Here is a 10,020-nt window from a genome sequence, read left to right as displayed (position 1 = left end):
AAATACTAGGGAGCAACCGAAGACAGCTAAGAAAGGAAGCAATGTGAGTAAGGCCTGGAAGATGGATATGGGGTGTGTGCAGGGGGTCGCCTGCTGCACTGTATCAGACAGAAGACTTGGCCTGGGGTCAAATCCCAGCTCCACCTCTTCAGCTATGTGACCAGGACAGGGGAGGCGAAGCGTGTAGGCTGGGACAGCAGGCTCTCAGGGTTCCGACCCCAGCTTTGCCATCTGCTGGCTGAGTGATCTTGGTAGGTTACCTGACATCTTCCTTCCTCAGAGAGATGTTGTGAAGATGAAATGAGAAGAGTGCACGCGCTCAGAAAGTGCTCAGCTCGTGGTGCACTTATAATAACTGTTATTTTTACTCAACCTTTCTGGATCTCAATTTCTTATTCTGTAGTAACACATCAGAGCTTGATTTTAAATGGAAACAAAATAAAATCTGTGAAAAGAAGTTTCTCCAAACTATCTTCATGTGATGTACTCTAACATATTCAGTTTTATACGATCTCATTAAAGAAAAAAAAAAAAGAGTACTGTCAGTGACCCAGCCTTTAGAATATATGTATTTTTTTCTTTTCTTTTGGGGGGTGGGTCTTAGTTGCAGCGTGCAGGGTCTTCATTGCGGCATGCGAGATCTTTAGTTGCAGCAGGCGGGATCATTTTTTAGTTGTGGCATGCGGACTTCTTAGTTGCGGCATAGAGCAGTTTTAGGTTCATAGCCAAAGTGAACAGTGAGTACAGAGAGTTCCCAAATACTCCCGCCCGTGCCTCCCATTCCTTCAGCCTCCCCCACCAGAGATACCTCCATTACAATCATTGAACTTCCACTGACACATCATTATCATCTGGAGCTTACACCGGTGTTCACTCTTGGTGTTGTTCATTCCACGGGTTTGGACAAATGTGTGATGACAGGTATCCACCATTAGAGTGTCATACAGAGTAGTTTCACTGCCCTAAAAATCCTCTGTGCTCTGCCTCGTCATGCCTCTCTCTAGGGTATTTTTTTAAACACAGTCCCCGGGTCACAGATGATGCTCAGTAGTTCGCAGTGTAGAAGATGCCGCTGGGAGCTGTTGCGATGGCTCAGGCAGTGGCTGCAAGTCTGGAAGACAGGGGAGGGTGTGGAACATTGTGTGGGAAGGGCAGAGCGGGGGGCTGGGGAGGTGGGAGCTTGGGGGCTCAAGGCTCTGGAGGCCGGTGGTGGTGGTGCTTGTCTGCAGAGAAATGGGAAGCGGCGGACCCCGAGGACTTAAAGGCAGAATTTCAATCCGCTAACCGGCGCGTTGTCAATCGGCCAGGACGGCGGGAAGCTCTGGATGAAGAGGAGGGCACGCTGGGCTCTACTCCCATTTCACGGTGTGACCTTGGGCAGTCCCTTCTCTGCTACCCGGGGCTGGACTGGCTGTCCCGGTCGGACAGTGCTCGGGTGGAGGCCAAAGTGCCGCCCACGGCAGGGCGGCGTTAGGGGGAGTTAGGGAACCTGCCGGGACCAGGCAGGATCGGCCGGCCCGGACGCGGGAGCCGCGTCTGAAGGGCTTTCTTGGGCACGCTTTCCGGCGGAGCAACAGGCGGCCGTGTTCACTCACCATCGATCTTCTGGACACAGCAGGGAGAGAGAAACTTTCCAGCCAGCGCCGGCCGGCCTGCCGCTTCCAAGCCCGGGGGTCCCGGGCCCGTGGGTGACCTGCGGCGCCGGGAGGCGCGGGCAGTCGCGCGGCAGCGGCGGTGGCCGGCGCGCAGCTGTGCCCGTCTGCCCAAGGGTTAACCCGTTCCCCTGCAGCTGCCGCGCGTGCCTTGCAGAATTTCACCAGAAGAGGGTACAGTTTGAAAAGCTCCTGACGTCAGGCTGGAATTCCTATTGTGTTTGGAACCGGCTCGGGCACAGCAAGCCCAAGTTGCTCTCCGCAAACCTCGGCGGGCTGCGTGGGGCCGGCGGCCGCGTGGCACGTCTCGCGCCGGGGTCGCACGCGGGGATCCGCGCGCCCGGGGACGGAGGACGGTGCCTGCTGCCCACGAGGGGACCCCACTCCCGCCGGAGGCCGAGCCGAAGCGGCGGATTGCGCCACCCGGGAGCCGGGGTGAGCGCTCGGGGCGAGGCCGGTGGCCGCGAGAGCCCCCCGCCGGCGCGCCCCAGCGCCCGGATGCCCGCCCGGAGCCCCGCCGCCAGGCGCCTGCCTCCCCCGCGGCGCGCCCCAGCCCGCTGCCGCCCGCTGTGACCGCGCTTCCAGGCAGGCGGGCGCCTGCCGGGCTTCCTCGAGGGCCGCGCAGCGGCGGGACCCGCCGGACCCCGCGGCGGCGGCAGGGCGCGGAGCCGAGGCCGCGCGGGCACTCGCCGGGAGAATGGACGGGGCCGGGGAGCGCAGCCTCCCGGAGCCGGGCAGCCGGGGCTCCCGGGCGGGAGACGACATGGAGATCGTCGTCAACGTGGGAGGCGTGCGGCGGGTGCTGTACGGAGACCTCCTCAGCCGGTACCCCGAGACCCGGCTAGCGGAGCTCATCGACTGCTTGGCCGGGGGCTACGACACCATCTTCTCCCTGTGCGACGACTACGACCCCGGGAAGCGCGAGTTCTACTTCGACAGGGACCCGGACGCGTTCAAGTGTGTCATTGAGGTGTACTATTTCGGGGAGGTCCACATGAAGAAGGGCATCTGCCCCATCTGCTTCAAGAACGAGATGGACTTCTGGAAGGTGGACCTCAAGTTCCTGGATGACTGCTGCAAGAGCCACCTGAGCGAGAAGCGCGAGGAGCTGGAGGAGATCGCGCGCCGCGTGCAGCTCATTCTGGACGACCTGGGTGTGGACACGGCCGAGGGCCGCTGGCAGCGCTGCCAGAAGTGCGTCTGGAAGTTCCTGGAGAAGCCCGAGTCTTCGTGTCCGGCGCGGGTGGTGGCCGTGCTGTCCTTCCTGCTCATCCTCGTCTCGTCGGTGGTCATGTGCATGGGCACCATCCCTGAGCTGCAGGTGCTGGACGCCGAGGGCAACCGCGTGGAGCACCCGACGCTGGAGAACGTGGAGACGGCGTGCATCGGCTGGTTCACGCTGGAGTACCTGCTGCGCCTGTTATCCTCGCCTAACAAGCTGCACTTCGCCCTGTCCTTCATGAACATCGTGGACGTGCTGGCCATCCTCCCCTTCTACGTGAGCCTCACGCTCACGCACCTGGGCGCCCGCATGATGGAGCTGACCAACGTGCAGCAGGCGGTGCAGGCCCTGCGGATCATGCGCATCGCCCGCATCTTCAAGCTGGCGCGCCACTCCTCGGGGCTGCAGACCCTCACCTATGCCCTCAAGCGCAGCTTCAAGGAACTGGGGCTGCTGCTCATGTACCTGGCCGTGGGCATCTTCGTCTTCTCGGCCCTGGGCTACACCATGGAGCAGAGCCACCCGGAGACCTTGTTTAAGAGCATCCCGCAGTCCTTCTGGTGGGCCATCATCACCATGACCACGGTTGGCTATGGTGACATCTACCCCAAGACCACCCTGGGCAAGCTCAATGCAGCCATCAGCTTCCTGTGTGGGGTCATTGCCATTGCCCTGCCCATCCACCCCATCATCAACAACTTTGTCAGATACTACAACAAGCAGCGAGTCCTGGAAACGGCAGCCAAGCACGAGCTGGAGTTGATGGAGCTCAACTCCAGCAGTGTGGGCGAGGGCAAGACAGGGGGCTCCCGCGGCGACCTGGACAACCTCCCGCCAGAGCCCGCCGGGAAGGAGGGGCTGAGCTGGAGCAGCCAGCTGAAGATCTCCCGCAGCGACACCTTCATCCCCCTGCTGACCGAGGAGAAGCACCACAGGACCCGGCTCCAGAGCTGCAAGTGACAAGGGACGACCTGCGCACAGACGGACTGGGCTGGTGGATAGATGGATGGACGGGTGTGACAGGCCTGCCAGTGACTGCCCGGGAGGGGCCGTCCTTTGTCCCCCAGCCCTCTCCTGAACAGAACTCTGAAGGCCCCCTTGGGCACCTCTGATGAGGCCGGGTAAGATCCCTTTGTGTTTCCGGCTGTCCAGGGGCCGGGGGCGGGGGCAGGGGCGGGGAGGGGCGTCCAGGGATCACTGACAGTGTGGGGTGATGAGGGCTGTGGTCTGGCTGACGGCAGGCGCCCTCGCCCAGTTCTGTATCTCCTTCAATAAAGCCTGCTGCTCTCTGCGCCCGCCTGTGTTGTAGGTTCTGTCACAGGCTGGCCGCTCTCCACCCTGTCCCCTGCTGCACCACCCCCCCCCCACTCCCAGATGTGGCTCAGCCCCTCCTGGGAGGTAGGTGTGCAGCCCAGAGGGTTTATTTTTAGCTGAGGGTTAAAGAAGGGCTCATACGTAGGTTCAGCCCAGGGAGCTTTGCCACAATCCAGGAGGCTCTGTGCGTCCTGTTTCCTTCTGAGGAAAAGCTTACTCCCGGGAGAGGAAGAATTCACAGAACTGGGAACACCAAGCAATGGGGTTATCATTTCTTAATCACCTGTGCAAGGCCCTTTTCACAACTTCTTTCCATTCCTTCCAGCAATCCTGCTAGCTAGGTAGGCCCCCCCACTTTAGACAAGAAGAAACTGAGGCCCCAGGGCACACAGAGCAGGGATTCAGTCCCGGGTCTGATGACCCTCAAAGCACATTCATTCTCTTTGATGTGAGGAGGTCTTGGGACAGAGGCGTGTGCTTGGGCCATGAGGGGAGGGTCTGCAGACCAGGAGAGGGGGTGAGCTTCCTCGGGGTGGACGTGCCTGTCTTCCAGCTCATCCTTTCTCCTAGAACCAGCACTTCTGAGGTATCAGCTGAATGCACAAACCTGAGCACGCTCCGGGTGGCCCGCTGCCAGCCTAGTCTGCGAGCCCCCGGGGCACAGACACAGACAGGCCTAGATTTGAATCCCAAGGAATGGGGAGGTGATCTCCGAGATGCCTTCTAGCTTAAACACTGTTCTCTACCATCCCTCCCTTACCACTCCCTTACTTGCTGTGTGACCTTAGGCCCGTTGCTTAACCTCTCTGATCCTCATTCTGATCAGTTATTAAATGGAAGAATTACTTCAGGGAATCACAGTGCTTAGCACAGTGCCTGGCACATAGTAGCTACTCAGTAAACGGCAGGTGTTTCCATTACTGTGTGCTGGGAGAGGGGTGAGGGGCACAGCTTCCCACTCTGGCCTCCACAGGGCTGGGCTGGTATGCAGATGGGGGAGCGGTGGCCACAGGGCACTGTCACACTGGTCTTAGTCAAAGGCAGTCCCCTTGGCACGGAGTTGGTCCCAGCAGGCCCCCTCTCTCTGGCTTTCCACCTTCCACAAACCCCAGAGCTCTGTTCCTCCTTCCCTCCTGGGGCAGCTGGTACAGGAGCCCTCTGAGGGGAGGGGGAGGTCTAGGAGGAGGGGGAGGGGACGTAGTCCCTGGTCTGCACCATCCTGGGCAGGTCTTTCCTTCTCTGGGCCCTGGTTTTCCCATATGTATAAAGAGGGATGCTTTCCCGGGGCCCCTTCCAGGATTTGCAAGCCTAGGGCTGCGGACGTGTTGGGTTGGGGACTCCAGGGGATGGGAGGCTGCCATGTTGTAGGGGCCTTGAAGGGAGGAGAGAGTCAGAGCTGTCCCTGTGAGGTGCGGGGCCCTGAGCCAATGTTGTGCACCCCTCCCTCACACGTTTCTCCAGGGAATACTGGGTCAGGTGACCACGGAAGGCAGAGGAAGAGGTGGGCCCAGGGCTGTGGGACTCAGTGGGAGGGAGGAGAGGCTCGGGAAGAGGGGATTGTTTGGCATCCCTGGGGCTCAGTGGGGCCTGCTGAACGCGACTGAGTTGGGTGGGATTGCCTCTCTCTGTCCCCCTGCCCCCAGAGTCCTCGGGAAGCCCCAAGTCTGTGCTGGCCTGAGAACTCTCAGCCCAGAGCAGGGAAGAAGTTCGGGGTTGGAGAGAGTCCAGGAGGTGAGGCACCTTCCCTACTATTCACCTGGGGTCAGGGGACAGCGTCTTTTTTTTTTTTTCCACGCCCAGTGACTTCTTATGCGATCTTAGTTCCCTGACCAGGAATTGAACCCAGGCCCTCGGCAGTGAAAGTGCTGAGTCCTAACCACTGGAGCACCAAGGAATTCCCCCGGGGAGAGTGTCTTTACTGCTACAAAAACACTCAGAGCCCATCTCATCCACCCTTAGGAGGAGACTGACTCCCAAGAGGGTGAGCAGTGTGTCTGAGCTCTTCCGTGAATTAGGCTTATACAGGGTCCTGGTCCCAGAGGAGCTCAGAGCGTGACATGCATATAGAGCGACGTGCTTTGTTGTGGACGAGTGACCAGAGAGCTTTTGGAGACAGGTGGAGGGGCTGCCCTCTCTCCCTAGGGATCTTCCTGGGGCACAACAAAATCAGCCGGGGAGCTTTACGAAATCTCAGTGTTCAGGCTGCATCCTCACTTATTACATCAGAACCCCCGGGTGACACGCAGGCATCAGTATTTTTTAAACTTTAAAGTGCACACGGGTGATCCAGAGATTTTGCTAAAATGCAGACTTTGAATCAGTCACTCGGGGTGCGCCCCTGAGCTTCTGCGTTTCCAGCAAGCTGCCGGGTGAAGCTGATGCCGCTGGCCCGTGGACTGCACTTTGCGTAGCAAGAGGCCAGGGCAGGAGCTGGCAGACTGTGGACCCTTGCCTGTGTTTGTACATCCACAGGTTAAGAATGGTTTCTCCATTTTTTAATGATAAAAAAAAATCAAAGGAAGAATAACATTTTGTGACAGGTGAAAAGTACCTGAAATTCAAATAAATTCTTTAGGAATAGAGTCACGCCCCTGGCTCACAGGTTGTCTCTGGCCGCTCTCGAGTGACAAGGACGAAGTTGAAGAGCTGTGGTGATCACATAGCCCTCAGAGCCAAAAATGCTTATTACTGGCCCTTTACATTAAAAGTGTGCCAACCCTGGGCTACGGGAAACAGCACTATGTCAGGCCTTGAATGATGAGTGGGGAGAAGCAGAAGCAGGGGAACTGCATGAGCAAAGACATGGAGTGTGGGACCACCTCAGAGAAGGCAAGTCTGTGCCCATCTCCCCGAGCCTCGGGGTCTCAGCCCCGCTCCTTCTTTCCCCAAAGAAGCCCCGACTCCTGGTTTCCTGCATGAGGTTCTGTGGTCCCGGCTCCTGCTCTGGGAGGTGGCTTCTCTCCCTCATTTCCTGAGCTTTCCTCTTATCACATCCTCCGCCCCCATCCTAGGACCATCACTTAACACCCTCTTCTCTGACTCAGGAGGATCTGACAAACCTCCTGTGAGCTGTTAATTTCTATTGAAAGAGGGAGAGAGAGAAAGAAAGGTATGGTTCTTGGAATCACAGAATATCCAAGTTAAAAGAAAACTAGGCATCATCGAGTCCAGCGTCCCCTGCCCCCGGCCCCCTGCCTCGTACTGACAGAAAAACCGTGGCCCCACGTCACGCACAGCTGAGTGAGAGGGGCTTAATTCAAGTCCTGAAGGTCACAGCTAGCTTGAGGGTCCAGCTTGCTGTGCTTCTCATAACATTGGGAGCACATAATGAACTCATTTTGAAAATAGAGAATTGGGCATGTGGGAGTGTGTGTGTGCGTGTGTGTGTGCAAACAAATCATGCGGTGAGCTAGTCAGCCTCAGTTTTACAGATGGGGAAACTGAGGCCCAGAGAGCAACAGGCTGGCGGCCACGCTGCTCCTTGGTGGCAGAAGCAGGAGCTGAGCCCAGAGCCTGCAGCCCACGCTCATTTGAGCCAGACAGTGACACGCCCCACGGCCTCCACTTAACGTTTACCCTGAGCTTCCTAATAAGGTGCAGGAGGCCATCATCTGATCTCCCGGGAAGGCATCTCTGCAGATGGACTGGCTCTGCCGGTGGTGTTTTTAAGGAAAGAGAAAGAAGGAAAAGGAAAGCGTTTTCTTGGGCAAGCAGCTTTGGACCAGATGCTCAGGCCATGCTGATTCAGGATCCATCCTGGCAATGGTAGGAGGTGTCTGGAGATTAAAACTTACCATCTGGGGTCTGGAGGTACCACACACAACAACGAAATGAAATACCCAGAAAATGGGTAAGAAACGATCTGTGAAAACGGCAAGACCTGGAATTATTTCACCCACGCTCCCTGAGGAAACCTGCCAGAGGCAGGTAAGACCCTAGCAATCGCTGGAGGTGACAGGAAGGGGTGCACGTTGCCTGATTTAAAGGGGTCCCACTAATGGGGCAATTTCAGCAGATGACAAGCCAGCGTGGGGAACGGTTTCGAGGCGGGAGCCCCTGCCTCCCCCTGTCTGGGAAGGGGCTGCCTGGTCCTCCCTGGTCCCCCACAAGAGGATAATTCAATGTCTCACCAGTCTCTTGACATCTCCCAGGGAGACAAGAGACAGGTGTTTCCAGAGAGGCCTCCCACCTTGCCGCCTGTGAGAAGACAGCTCCGTGCACTGTGCTCGTGGGACTGCACCTGGCAGCAGATTTGCAAGGAGGTTTCAGCCGTAGCCGTAATCTGAGGAGGAACCTCCCCGTAAATGCTTTTGTCCACTTGTAGCGGCCTAAGACGTAGCTGCAGGGATGCTGTGGGGATCCAAAGGGGAAAAAAATGAAAACGAGAGTTAGGAGACGTGATGCTCCATCGTTTCATTGTTTTTGACGCTCTCAGCCATACTTGGAGCTGCGGCTGCTGCAGCCACGACTTTATTTCCCTCTGTCGACAACGAGCCAGAAGGGAATGACTGCTCTGGCTTCGGGTGAGACCCGTGGCCTGTGGTCACACAGCTAAAGAGAGGTCAGTGTGGAACTCCAGCTTGGACCTGGTGCCCACCACCTGGCAGGGCAGCGTCCCATCCCAAGGGACCAGCTTAGCCTCTGGGTTCCTTCAGGGCAAAAGACTCGCCCTGAACGGGAGCTGCCAGCAGCCACATCTTGTCCCCAAATGCAGACTATCACGCCGTTGACAAGGGCTTGGCTGGGAAAATGGGACCTGTCCTGCTGTGGTGGCAGCCCAGACTGGGGAGAAGGTGCAAATATCACCACACCAGCTGGTTTCTGCTGCTGCACATGTTGGCTAAGAGGTTGGGAGCTGTTTGCTTGAAGCCAAGGGCCTTGTGTCTGCCATATTCGACTTGTCTGGGTCTTTGCTAGATTTGGCGGGGAGCATCTGCCCTGGCCTTGGAGCACAGGCCCCAGGGAGGCCTAGCCAGATCGCAGGTAACCTGGAGCCCCCGGGAGCGCCGGCCACTGTCCACACCTTGCACCTGAGTGGGAGTGGGAGGTGTGAGCCAGAACCCGGCTCTCCCTCCCTTCCGTGTCTCCCCAACCTGAGGCCAAGTTCAGACTGCTGAGCTGGGCCCTCAAGGCCTCCATGGCCCGGCCCCAATACCCCTTCAGCTTTATCTCCCACCGCCCCAACATCACACCAGAGGTGGCTCTGCTTACCCCACACGCTGGAGAGTCTGTGCTCGCCACCTGTGCACGGGGGCCTCCTAGCATCCCTGCTGCCCTTCTCCCACTTTTCCGCTGTCGGCTTCTACCCCTGCATCCAGACCCGGCTGTGATGCCATCTTCCCTTCTCAGAGGTGAGTTCGCCTCCTGCAGGGTCTGGGGAGGGGCATCCTGGCCCCGGGGGCAGAAACGGTGCTGGAGAGATCGTGGAGTCAGCCGCCCCACTCTGTCCTCGGGGAAGCGGCCCCTGGGGCAGATCACGTGACGGCCTAAAGTCATGCGGGGTTGGCAGCAGTCAGGATCAGACCCCTGGTCCTATCTCTGTGCTCACCTCCCCTCTCTGTCCACTCCTCACCCACTCCTGGCTACAGGTTTGAACCAAGGGTTGGCGCTGACGTTTCAGGAATTAGACTGGAAACCGGCCCCACTAACAGCCCCCCATTACTTACACAGGTGGTCTGGCAGGGTGCTGTAGCAGAGCCCGGGCCTGACTGACTGGAAGTACTTAGCAGACGTCCTTTCAAACCTTTGTTAAAACCTCTTGGCCTGTTAAAGCCTTGAAGTTCGCATTCAGAATGAGGGCTCCATTTCATTCTGCTTCTCATAAAGCACACG

General features: G+C 58.1%; 1 protein-coding gene across 1 annotated transcript; it reads left to right on the top strand.

Annotated features, from left to right (window-relative positions):
* Window positions 1–788: 788 nt before the first annotated feature.
* KCNF1 (potassium voltage-gated channel modifier subfamily F member 1) lies at window positions 789–4,343 on the top strand. Its single transcript, XM_067703688.1, has one exon. It carries the CDS (start codon window positions 2,350–2,352, stop codon window positions 3,832–3,834), a length of 1,485 nt encoding a protein of 494 aa, XP_067559789.1. The 5' UTR covers window positions 789–2,349; the 3' UTR covers window positions 3,835–4,343.
* Window positions 4,344–10,020: the final 5,677 nt, after the last annotated feature.

Source organism: Pseudorca crassidens, chromosome 14, assembly GCF_039906515.1.
Source record: "Pseudorca crassidens isolate mPseCra1 chromosome 14, mPseCra1.hap1, whole genome shotgun sequence".
NCBI classification, from domain to species: domain Eukaryota; kingdom Metazoa; phylum Chordata; class Mammalia; order Artiodactyla; family Delphinidae; genus Pseudorca; species Pseudorca crassidens.
The sequence above is the reverse complement of the archived record's forward strand: the minus strand, read 5'-3'. Positions and strand labels throughout refer to the sequence as shown.

What these genes read in the sequence shown, in the direction of transcription:
- KCNF1 (XM_067703688.1), top strand. Translation starts at nt 2,350, where the DNA reads ATGGACGGGGCCGGGGAGCGCAGCCTCCCGGAGCCGGGCAGCCGGGGC.